General features: G+C 42.2%; 1 protein-coding gene across 1 annotated transcript in view; it reads right to left on the bottom strand.

Annotated features, from left to right (window-relative positions):
• Positions 1 to 13,201, bottom strand: part of LOC141113852 (ABC-type organic anion transporter ABCA8-like) — a 111,355-nt gene that overhangs the window by 15,055 nt on the left and 83,099 nt on the right. The window contains exons 25-27 of the mRNA XM_073607175.1: positions 9,710 to 9,832; positions 5,814 to 5,870; positions 1,417 to 1,505 (exon numbers count right to left, since the gene is read on the bottom strand). Coding sequence (XP_073463276.1) covers positions 1,417 to 1,505; positions 5,814 to 5,870; positions 9,710 to 9,832 — 269 coding nt within the window. The remainder of the gene's footprint in view (positions 1 to 1,416; positions 1,506 to 5,813; positions 5,871 to 9,709; positions 9,833 to 13,201) is intronic.

Below are 13,201 nucleotides of genomic sequence, written 5' to 3'. Positions count from 1 at the left end.
GTCCAACTCCTCCAGGATGGCAAATCAAATACGTACCATTGCCAGAAGATTTGCTGTGTTTCCCAGCACAGTCTCAAGAGCATGGAGGAGATTCCAGGAGACAGACAGTTACTCTAGGAGAGCTGGACAGAGCCATACAAGGTTCTTAACCCATCAGCAGGACCGGTATCTGCTCCTTTGTGCAAGGAGGAACAGGATGAGCACTACCAGAGCCCTACAAAATGACCTCCAGCAGGCCACTGGTGTGAATGCCTCTGACCAATTAATCAGAAACAGACTTCCGAGGGTAGCCTGAGGGCACGACGTCCTCCAGTGGGCCCTGTGCTCACTGCCCGACACGTGGAGCCCGATTGTCATTTGCCAGTGAACACCAGAACTGGAAAGTCTGCCACTGGCGCCCTGCGCTTTTCACAGATGAGAGCAGGTTCACCCTGAGCACGTGACAGACATGAAAGGGTCTGGAGAAGCCGCGGAGAACATTATGCTGCCTATAACATCGTTCAGCATGACCGGTTTGGTTGTGGGTCAGTGATGGTCTGGGGAGGCATGCACAGACCTCTACAGGTTAGACAATGGCACCCTGACTGCCATTAGGTATCGGGATGAAATGGGCCCTGGATTCCTCCTGGTGCACGACAATGCCCGGCCTCATGGGACGAGAGTATGCAACCAGTTCCTGGAGGATGAAGGAATTGATACCAATGAATGGCCCCCACACTCGCCTGGACTAGCCTGCTGCATAATTTTTTCCCTTTGATTTTTGGGGTCTCTTTGAATTCAGCCCTCTGTAGGTTGATAATTTTCATTTCCATCAAACGATGTGGCATCCTTTCCTTCCTAACACATTACCCAGTCCATACCAGTATAGATCCTAACACATTACCCAGTCCATACCAGTATAGATCCTAACACATTACCCAGTCCATACCAGTATAAACCCTAACACATTACCCAGTCCATACCAGTATAGATCCCAACACATTACCCAGTCCATACCAGTATAGAGCCTAACACATTACCCAGTCCATACCAGTATAGAGCCTAACACATTACCCAGTCCATACCAGTATAGAGCCTAACACATTACCCAGTCCATACCAGTATAGATTGTAACACATTACTCAGTATATACCAGTATAGATATCCAGCATGATATTTTTCCCATTGAGATCTGATGTGGTTTCAAAGTGTTCCTTTAATTATTTTTTTAGCAGTGTATATTACCAGTCCTGGCCCAGGGGAGGAAATATCTGCCTTATTCGAAGCCAATGCCAAAGATGAGTCCACAGTGAGATCAGCACCCACTCTTGGAATGCTTGCTGTGACTTTTCTTTATATATGTTCAACTAGGTGGCCACATCCACAATAATATCTATGTAAATACTTAAATGATTGCCAATGTGTTCACTGACCCACCTGAATACCGGATCTCGTTTGAAACTTGTTCCCCTCCGCCATTCCAGAAACCACAGGAGGCCCCAGAATATGAAGACTTGTGCGTACGGCTGAAGAGGAAGCAGAGCGAGTCAGAAAACGGGCAAGATGGAAATTGTCATACAACAGTTCTAGTGTTTGGCCTGGCCAATCCAGTTTTAGGACCCGCTTCCTGTCCCGATTGGCTGGGAGGAGAAGCAGGAAGACAGTAGCGATTTTTGATTCGCTAATGTCACAAGTGGGTGGGCTCAGGGCGCAATGCCCCGAGCCCAACCTTTTTGAAGCCAATTAGAGCCTCAGGCTCTAATCATGTGTTTTAAAAAAAACCTGCTAGAAATCCATGTGTCCGGCTCTCCACATGGTAATTAGGAGATGGAACATGGAGATTAGGGGGGCAGAATAACGTAATAGGTCGCAATGCCTGACTGTCATTTTGACAGACGTTATTTGCCTGTAATAGTGGTGGCAGAGTTGTGGCAGGAAAGGGAATGAAACGGAGCTAAGCTTAGGAGACACATCCTAGAAACTTGAATTTTTTTATACAAAATAATGGACCTTAGCAAACTAAATATAACGGTACCCAAATTTTATAAAGAGTATCAAAAGATATTTATTATTACATGATTAAAAAAATACACATATATACATATCAAAGACATACAAAACACACAAAAGCTGCACATAAAATATAACCAAGATCATTAATACTCCTTAAGTACAGGTTCTTGATAGCTCCACCACAGTAGAGCATAGTGAGTTGCTGTAATTTCGACGCAGTTTGCATTTCGCAGGAGATAACCCGCTTCTTCAGGAAAAGTTTCAGCAAGAACACAAAAAAATGGAATGGTACATATATCAGTTACAGCTTCTTATTTAAACAATGGATATACTGGGTAATCAACTGTTATTACATCCCTCGTGGTTGATAGTCAAAAACATGAAAATCGAAACACATTTAATTGTCCTCCTACAAACGGTCATTGTCACCCATATGGTGCCAAAGGACGGTCCTCCTCGTTTTCCAAGATAGTCGTTAGTTCCTATGTGGTTAGAACTAGACATCTGAAAATGTATCATAAATAGATCATGATACCATCTATAGTGGAAACGTGCATAGTCATACTGCACGTATTGAAGCACATTGGGTTAATTTAGTGGGCATTGTGGGAATAAGGGGTGGAGTGATAATGTGGAAACCCTATAGTTACAAGCTACACCCCTACTCCCCAATTACGATAATTGTCTAATCAAATCATTGTTCCAATGTATAATCCATATCAGCAAAGGGTTATACCACAACTCATATCACTAATCCTGTATTGAGGGAACATAAACCTCCCTCATCACCCCCCCATCCCTAATCCCCATTATCACTCCACCCCTTATTCCCACAATAGGGGATGGGCGAACGGTTCGTCCCGAGCATAAGTTTGAGCCAAACTTTCGCTGTTCAGTTGTTCGACAAACAGCCGAACAAACGGGTCGTTCGACCGTTTGTTCGCCCCCCCGAACCGACCACAATGCATTGCGGTGCTGAACAGTGCATTGCAAGCCCTGATTGGCTGAAGCAGTGAAAGCCTCGCCGCCCAGGGCTGTCAGCTTCCACATCCCATCGGCAGCGTCTGCATCACATGGTGGACGATTACTTCGGGGGCCAAAACAGAGACGGAGAGCTTTCCAGCTGACAATCCACTGACTTACTGGGTCATGAGAATAGACCACTGGCCAGAACTTGCCCAGTATGCTATTGAGTTTTTGGGCTGCCCTGCATCCAGTGTGCTTTCAGAACGGGCATTCAGTCATGCAGGAGGTTCCGTTACTGATCATAGAACGCGTCTGTCCACAGACACCGTGGACCGTCTGACTTTTATAAAAATGAATCAGTCCTGGATTACCAGCTATGAAGCCCCTGAAGCCGATGTCACTGATTAAGTCTTTTTGGGATGTGGAATCTCTGCAGGACTTTGAGGCTGCCTAGCTTTGAGTGTGTTCAATCATTTAATCTGGAAGAATGTTTTTGGTATAGGTTTCATGGGCAAAATTAACACCCAAAGACCAATTTTTCTGCACCTGTTTGACAGATGCATATCATTGCAATTTTTTACTGCAAGGTCAATTTTTGCTTTCATCAAGAGTATCTCTATAGGGTTACGGTGGGAAGGCGCCCCCGACACCCAAAGATCAATTTTTACGCACCTGTTACTTTCATTATTTCATTTTTTTGTCTTTATAAATGCAATAATTGCTGTAGCAGATTCTAGACATGGTACAGATCTGCCACTTTACAGGTAGACTAAGGGGACCCCCCAGGCACTATCTTGGAAGGAATTTTTTATTTTTATGCTTTTAAACTTTAAAAATAAAAAAATCACTGCTCATTTAAAAATTACGTTTTTTACAAACTTTTTTGTTATTGATACATGTCCCCCAGCAGGACCCGGGCCCCTATAACCATTTTATACCCAATTACTTGCATATAAGCCTTCAAATCGGGCACTTTTGATTTTTGACATTCGGGTCTCATTGTCTTTAATGGGGTTCGTTATTCGGGTCATGTGACAACACTGAAGAAATGACACTTTGCTACAATGTAAAGTAGTGAGTGTACAGCTTGTATAACAGTGTAAATGTGTTGTCCCCTCAAAATAACTCAACACACAGCCATTAACCGATTCCACCGCGGAACATTTTACCCCCTTCCTGACCAGAGCACTTTTTACAATTTGGCACTGCGTCACTTTAACTGGCAATTGCGCAGTCGAGCGACGCTGTACCCAAACAAAATTTGCGTTCTTTTTTCCCCACAAGTAGAGCTTTCTTTTGGTGGTATTTGATCACCTCTGCGTTCTTTTTTTTTTTTGCGCTATAAAAAAACGACAATTTTGAAAAACAAAATACAATATTTTTTACTTTTGCTATAATAAATATCCCCAAAAATGTTTTTAAAAAACAAAATTTCTTCATCAGTTTAGGCCAATATATATTCTTCTACATATTTTTGGTAAAAAAAAAAAAATCGCAATAAGCGTATATTGATTGGTTTGCCCAAAAGTTATAGCGTCTACAAACTGTGTCATGGTGGTAGGAGTGACATGGTCTGGGGCTGCATGAGTGCTGCCGGCACTGGATAGCTAGAGTTCATTGAGGGAACCATGAATGCCAACATGTACTGTGACATACTGAAGCAGAGCATGATCCCCTCCCTTCAGAGACTGGGCCGCAGGGCAGTATTCCAACATGATAACGACCCCAAACACACCTCCAAGACCACCACTGCCTTGCTAAAGAAGCTGAGGGTAAAGGTGATGGACTGGCCAAGCATGTCTCCAGACCTAAACCCTATTGATCATCTGTGGGACATCCTCAAACGGAAGGTGGAGGAGCGCAAGGTCTCCAACATCCCCCAGCTCTGTGATGTCATCATGGAGGAGGGGAAGAGGACTCCAGTGACAACCTGTGAAGCTCTGGTGATCTCCATGCCCAAGACGGTTAAGACAGTGCTGGAAAATAATGGTGGCCACACAAAATTTTGACACTTTGGGCCCAATTTGGAAATTTTCACGTAGGGGTGTACTGACTTTTGTTGCCAGCGGTTTAGACATTAATGGCTGTGTGTTGAGTTATTTTGAGGGGACAACAAATTTACACTGTTATACAAGCTGTACACTCACTACTTTACATTGTAGACAAGTGTCATTTCTTCAGTGTTGTCACATTAAAAGATAGAAGAAAAGATTGACACAAATGTGAGGGGTGTACTTACTTTTGTGAGATACTGTATATCCAATGATCATCAGCTCCATTTAGTGGCCATAATGGGGTATTTATTTATTTAAAACCCTCATTTAGGAGGTTACTGCATTAGGGCCACAAGATAGAGCTGGCGATCATATTAAACATATTATGGTTATTATTCATGACCACTGTGCAAATGCTTAGGGCAATCGTAGAGCAATTATTATTAATAAACAGACCCCCCCCCCCCCCAAGTGTTTAATGGATGCTATAGTCTCTCTGCACCTTGATTAATATGGGGGATGGGCTGGTACCCCAGGAAATAACCAGGAAAGGGTTGGTGTAGGTGCTGCAAATGCAGCTAAAGACAGAAAAGTTATTAATTGTAACTTCTGTGAGCTCGGTCACTGACTGCAGCCAGACTCCAAAGACATCCTCACTTCCGCTATCTCTCTGTGCTCGCTGCTTCACCAATCAAATTCAAACTTCCAAGGCACCTTAGCTTTTTTGAATTCCTCTCCTGCATCTCCAGCAAGGGGTTCCCAAACTATAGACAGAAAGAGCTGGGGGGGTGGCTGAAGCACTGGGTCCCCGAAGATATCACAAGGTTTGTTTTATTTTGAGCGGAGTGTTCGTTTACTTACAATCACCATGTAGGCGCACACAATCGGAATAATAGCGTCAGAAGCCATGATGTGAATCTAGGAAGAGAATATCATATTATTGTCTTATACAAAGATTTCCAATCCCTTCACTATGCTAAAGTGACATGTGCACTGCCAAAAAAGGTGTTAGTTTTCGTTTCATTCGTTTTATTTTTTTCTTGTTTTTCGGGTCATTCGTTATGATCGAAATTCGTTATTTCGAATAAATCTGTAAATTCGAAAATTCAGAAAATCTTAATCGGAAACGTCGACAATACGGAAATTCGAAAATTCAAAAATAAGAAAAGTGTGGCACCCTCTACCTTGGGTAGGTTGCTACCTGTTGTAGGAGGAGTTGGCGGGTGGAAGAACTGAGTGATGGAGTGTTAGGCTGTTGTGGCCCTTGAGGGAGCCCCCTTTATGGGGGGGGTGACCTTGGGCCAGGAGCTCGGGAGCTTGGAGAGAGCCTCTCTCTACACGGTCATTGAGAGGTGTCCTGGAACAGGAGCTGGAGGAAGACAGCGGGAGCACCGTCGGGCAAGTCATTCAGGAGGGATCCATGCCGGGGTCGGTGAGTAGGAAGCACAGTGAGAAGCCCTGGGAGAGACATGCCAGGATTGGATGTGAAGCCAGAAGGAGAGACTGTAGGGGTTGGGAAGTCAAGTTGCTGCAGCCAAGAGGGTTGGCAGGATTTGCAGTGGACTTTCTGGGATCAGTAGTCCACCAAGTTTCAGTTAGCACAAATGTCCTTTTTCAACGCTATTGGTTGCTACACCAAAGGAGCCAGTGGGGCCTCACCATGTGCTAACGGTGACCGGAATCTAGGTTTGCGCAGTAGAGAAAGCAAAGTGATTTCAAGTAGCGTGCTGGAGAAGATGTGAAGCTTTAGAGACTGTCAATATAGATTCAATCATCTTTGTTCAAACAAGAAAGGTTCATTATTTGGGCATCCCATGTCCCTTAATCCCCATCCACGTTTAATCCCCTAAATAACATAACAAAAACAAGCTAAAGAACCGTTCATTGACTGGCAAAGTGTGTCTGAAGTGAATGCCCGGCCAATCAGGGTGAGGTGTGGAACTATTACACGCAGCGACCCCACACACCGCTACAAAAGAAAATCCGAAAATTCGAAAGAACGAAAATTCAAACTAATAACTAATAGCTAATAATAATGAACTATTAAATTATAGGTATTGGAATTTCCTTTCAAATTTGGCTGTTAGTGAGCGTAACGAACGCGAATTTATCCAAAGTTACGGATTATCCGAACTAACGAATACCGCATCTAAACGAACGGTACATAACAAATAAATAATAATAAAACTTTTTTTATCAATATCTATTATTGTTAATTCGTTACGTTCCATTCGTTTAGATGCGGCATTCGTTATTTCGGATAATTCGTAACTTCGGATAAATTCGTATTCGTTACGCTCACTAACAGCCAAATTTGAAAGGAAATTCCAATACCTATAATTTAATAGTTAGCAATAGTTATTATTAGTTAGTTATTATTTCAGATTTTCTAATTTTTGGGTTTTCAAATTTTCGGATTTTCTTTCTTATTTTCCAGATTTTTGTTCTTTTGAATTTTCAGATTTTCGTTCTTTATTTTCGAATTTACAAATTTTCAATTTTTGAATCTTCGGGGAAAAATTTGTTAAAACGGGTTTCGAATATTTCCCAATTAACGAATTTGTCGAATTTAGTGTAAAGGCGAATTCGGAAACGGAACGAATTGCACATGTCTACTAAAGTCCACCAATCAGAATCCTCAGTTAATCGTTTCAGCTCCGGAAGATTTACCCCTCATAATGAGCAGGTCATTTTTTGCGATATGGCACTGCATTACTTTAAGAGCCCTTTCACACTGGGGCGGGGGGCGGCGTCAGCGGTAAAACGCCGCTATTATTAGCGGCGTTTTACCGTCGGTATGCGGCCGCTAGCGGGGCGGTTTTACCCCCCGCTAGCGGCCGAGAAGGGGTTAAATACCACCACAAAGCGCCTCTGCAGAGGCGCTTTGCCGGCGGTATAGCCGCGCCGTCCCTTTGATTTCAATGGGCAGGAGCGGTAAAGGAACAGTATACACTCTGCTCCTTCACCACTCTGAAGATGCTGCTGGCAGGACTTTTTTTTACCGTCCTGCCAGCGCATCGCTCCAGTGTGCAAGCCCTCGGGGCTTTCACACTGGATACACAGCAGCGGCACTTTCGGGTCGGTTTGCAAGCGCTATTTTTAGCGCAATAGAACCTGCAAACCGCCCCAGTGTGAAAGGGCTCTAACTGACAATTGCACGGTCGTGCTGTACCCAAATGAAACTGATGTCCTTTTTTCCCCACAAATAGAGCTTTCTTTTGGTGGTATTTGATCACCTCTGCGTTTTTTTATTTTTTGCGCTATAAACAAAAAAAAGACCAAAATTTTGAAAAACAACCTATGTTTTTTACTTTCTGCTATAAAACAACCATTAAAAAAAAATGTAAAAAATCAAAATTTCTTCATCAATTTAGGCCAATAAGCGTATACTGATCGGTTTGCGCAAAAGTTATCGCGTCTACAAACTATGGGATGTTTTTATGGAGTTTATATATCTTTACTAGTAATGGTGGCGATCAGCAACTTATAGCGGGACTTTGACATTGTGGCGAACAAATCAGACACTAACTGACACTTTTGATACTTTTTTTGGGGACCAGTGACACTAATACAGTGATCAGTGCTAAAAAAAATATGCACTGTCACTGTACTAATGACACTGCAGGGAAGGGGTTAACATCAGGCGATCAAAGGGTTAAATGTATTTCTTGAGAGTGCTTACTGTGTGGGGGAGGTGTTTGTATGGTGGGAAGACCGAGATCCGTGTTCCTGCTTAGCAGAAACACAGGAACTCTGTCTTCCCTAACAGAACGGCGACCTGCCTTGTTTACATACACAGACCAACGTTCTGCCTCTGTCGGAAATGATTGGCAGGTCCCAGCAGAGATCGGGTCAGCCGGACCCCGCTGATTGGCTCCCGCTGTGTCCAACCACAGCGCGCCGCAGATCCGGAAGTGCAGAATCATGTACCAGTACGTGATTTTGCACAGAAGAGCCGCCGCCGCCTCGCAGTAAATATACCTTAGGCGGTCGGCAAGGGGTGGGCACAGCTGAGCAGGCGGAAGAGGCCAGTGGGAAGCCAGACAAGGTGGGCACAGCAGAAGAGTTGGAGGAGGCCAGTGGGGACCCGGTCGAGGTGGGCACGGACGTAGGGGCAAACCTATCCATCCTGCCTGGTGAGTCTGCTCTGTCTGACCCTGTTTCCTGCTGTAGTCACTCACATCCTGGGCGAGACTAGCAACACCCTAGTCTTGCCTAGGGTTCAAAATAGTCAAGCACCAGCCCTGGGTATGCCTGTGCCCCTGGACAAAGTTGGTTGTGACGAAACACGTCAAGCAGAGCCTTAACAGAGAAGTCATCATGCTCGCTTGTGGCCAGAGATGGTGCTGGCTATGGAGACTATCCCAAGAAAAGAAGTATGCTCCTCAGTGCCATCTACTGGCCAAAATGCCTTTATTTCCTGATTCACACATTCGATCTGCAAAGAATAAAACATGGAAGCAATTGATTTTTCCCCATTTGCCCAGAGTAAATTTACTGTATATGCAACTTCTATGGAGGAACAGCAATGCATTTTTTTTTACCCCTTTTAGCTTAAAACTGGACTTCTGGTAGATAATTGGTTGCTATGGGTAATAACAAATAGTTCCCTCGGAACATCAGCCCTCAAATTTATTTTATCTTCTACACGTGAAGAACGCATTTTATTATTTTTTCTTTTTGCCGGCATATCGATAGTACGACGTGACTTACTATAATAACGTTTGAGATTAAAAAAACTACAAATTGACACTCACCAGTCCGATCATAAACCCTATCAGATTGCTGGATGGCAGCAAGATCAGGCAGGCGATATAAAATCCTCGTGCCAAGGAACTGTGGTTTTGCAATGGGAAGATCGCTATCGGGATGAGGGAGGACTGCAAGAGATGATAAATCCACGTGATTCATGAAGTAACACTCCCAATTTAAAGTAAAACTTTTTGTTTTTCGTTTTTGGAAAGAGATAAAAGGATAAAAAAGAAACAAGTAGTATTACTTTGTACAATAAACTACTATATACATATTATATATATATATATATATATATATATATATATATATATATATATATATATATATATATACAGTTGTGCTCATAAGTTTACATAGAATTTATGATTTCTTGGCCATTTTTCAGAGAATATGAATGGTAACACAAAAACTTTTCTTTCACTGATGATTAGTGTTTGGCTGAAGCCATTTATTATCAAACAACTGTGTTTACTCTTTCTAAATCATAATGACAACAGAAACTACCCAAATGACCCTGATCTAAAGTTTACATACCCCTGGTGATTTTGGCCTGATAACATGCACACAAGTTGACACAAAGGGGTTTGAATGGCTATTAACCACTTCAGCCCCAGAAGGATTTACCCCCTTCCTGACCAGAGCACTTTTTACAATTTGGCACTGCGTCGCTTTAACTGCTAATTGCGCGGTCGCAATGCTCTACCCAAACGAAATTTGCGTCCTTTTCTTCCCACAAATAGAGCTTTCTTTTGATGGTATTTGATCACCTCTGCCGTTTTTATTTTTTGCGCTATAAACGGAAAAAGACCGAAAATTTTGAAAAAAAATGATATTTTCTACTTTTTGTTATAAAAAAAATCGAATAAACTAAATTTTAGTCATACATTTAGACCAAAATGTATTCGGCCACATGTCTTTGGTAAAAAAAATGTCAATAAACGTATATTTATTGGTTTGCGCAAAAGTTATAGCGTCTACAAACTAGGGTACATTTTCTGGAATTTACACAGCTTTTAGTTTATGACTGCCTATGTCATTTCTTGAGGTGCTAAAACGGCAGGGCAGTACAAACCCCCCCCCAAATGACCCCATTTTGGAAAGTAGACACCCCAAGGAAATTGCTGAGAGGCATGTTGAGCCCATTGAATATTTATTTTTTTTGTCCCAAGTGATTGAATAATGACAAAAAAAAAAAAAAAATTTACAAAAAGTTGTCACTAAATGATATATTGCTCACATAGGCCATGGGCATATGTGGAATTGCACCCCAAAATACATTCAGCTGCTTCTCCTGAGTATGGGGATACCACATGTGTGGGACTTTTTGGGAGCCTAGCCGCGTACGGGACCCCGAAAACCAATCACCGCCTTCAGGATTTCTAAGGGCACACATTTTTGATTTCACTCCTCACTACCTATCACAGTTTTGAAGGCCATAAAATGCCAAGATGGCACAAAACCCCCCCAAATGACCCCATTTTGGAAAGTAGACACCCCAAGCTATTTGCTGAGAGGCATGGTGAGTATTTTGCAGCTCTCATTTGTTTTTGAAAATGAAGAAAGACCAGAAATTTTTTTTTTTTTTTTTCTTTTTTCAATTTTCAAAACCTTGTGACAAAAAGTGAGGTCTGCAAAATACTCACTATACCTCTCAGCAAATAGCTTGGGGTGTCTACTTTCCAAAATGGGGTCATTTGGGGGGGGGTTTGTGCCACCTGGGCATTCCATGGCCTCCGAGACTGTGATAGGCAGTGAAGAGTGAAATCAAAAATTTACGGCCTTAGAAAGCCTGAAGGCGGTGCTTGGTTTTCGGGGTCCCGTACGCGGCTAGGCTCCCAAAAAGTCTCACACATGTGGTATCCCCGTACTCAGGAGAAGCAGCAGAATTTATTTTGGGGTGTAATTTCACAAATCCCTATGGCATGTTTGAGCAATATAACATTTAGTGACAACTTTGTGCAAAAAAAAAAAAAAAAATTTGTCTCTTTCCCGCAACTTGTGTCACAATATAAAATATTCCATGGACTCGACATGCCTCTCAGCAAATAGCTTGGGGTGTCTACTTTCCAAAATGGGGTCATTTGGGGGGGTTTTGAACTGTCCTGGCATTTTATGCACAACATTTAGAAGCTTATGTCACACATCACCCACTCTTCTAACCACTTGAAGACAAAGCCCTTTCTGACACTTTTTGATTACATGAAAAAATTATTTTTTTTTGCAAGAAAATTACTTTGAACCCCCAATCATTATATATTATTTTAAAGCAAATGCCCTACAGATTAAAATGGTGGGTGTTTCATTTTTTTTTTTCACACAGTAATTGCGCAGCGATTTTTCAAACGCATTTTTTGTGGAAAAAACACACTTTTTTAAATTTTAATGCACTAAAACACACTATATTGCCCAAATGTTTGATGAAATAAAAAAGATGATCTTAGGCCGAGTACATGGATACCAAACATGACATGCTTTAAAATTGCGCACAAACGTGCAGTGGCAACAAAATTAATACATTTTTAAAAGCCTTTAAAAGCCTTTACAGGTTACCACTTTAGATTTACAGAGGAGGTCTACTGCTAAAATTACTGCCCTCGATCTGACATTCGCGGTGATACCTCACATGCATGGTGCAATTGCTGTTTACATTTGACGCCAGACCGACACTTGCGTTCGCCTTAGCGCGAGAGCAGGGGGGACAGGGGTGCTTTTTTTTTTTTTTTTTTTTTTTTTTTTTCCTTTATTATTTTTTTGCTTTTTTATCTTATTTTTAAACTGTTCCTTTCATTTTTTTTTTTTAAATCATTTTTATTGTTATCTCAGGGAATGTAAATATCCCCTATGATAGCAATAGGTAGTGACAGGTACTCTTTTTTGAAAAAATTGGGGTCTATTAGACCCTAGATCTCTCCTCTGCCCTCAAAGCATCTGATCACACCAAGATCGGTGTGATAAAATGCTCCCCCAATTTCCCAATGGCGCTGTTTACATCCGGCGAAATCTAAGTCATAAAATGCTTGTAGCTTCCGGTTTCTTAGGCCATAGAGATGTTTGGAGCCACTCTGGTCTCTGATCAGCTCTATGGTCAGCTGGCTGAATCACCGGCTGCATTCTCAGGTTCCCTGTTGAGACAGGAGAGCCAGAGAAAAACACGGAAGACGGTGGGGGGGGGGGGGCATTCCCTCCCACTGCTTGTAAAAGCAGTCTAGGGGCTAATTAGCCGCTAGGATTGCTTTTACATGAAAGCCGACCGCTGGCTAAAAAGAATGATACCAAGATGATACCTAAACCTGCAGGCATCATTCTGGTATAACCACTCAAAGTCGTGAATGGCGTACCTGAAGACAAAAAAATGGTTAACAATAAAGCACAGTAAACGGTAAAGTATAAAAAATTGCATACCTGAAAAGCAAACATGATAAAACATAATAACAATAAAACATTGCAGAATAGAATACAGTAAAAAAGAGCAGAACAATAGAGAGAGAATAGAG

The sequence above is a fragment of the Aquarana catesbeiana genome, linkage group LG12, assembly GCF_042186555.1.
Source record: "Aquarana catesbeiana isolate 2022-GZ linkage group LG12, ASM4218655v1, whole genome shotgun sequence".
NCBI classification, from domain to species: domain Eukaryota; kingdom Metazoa; phylum Chordata; class Amphibia; order Anura; family Ranidae; genus Aquarana; species Aquarana catesbeiana.
This window is presented reverse-complemented; position numbering and strand designations above follow the sequence as displayed.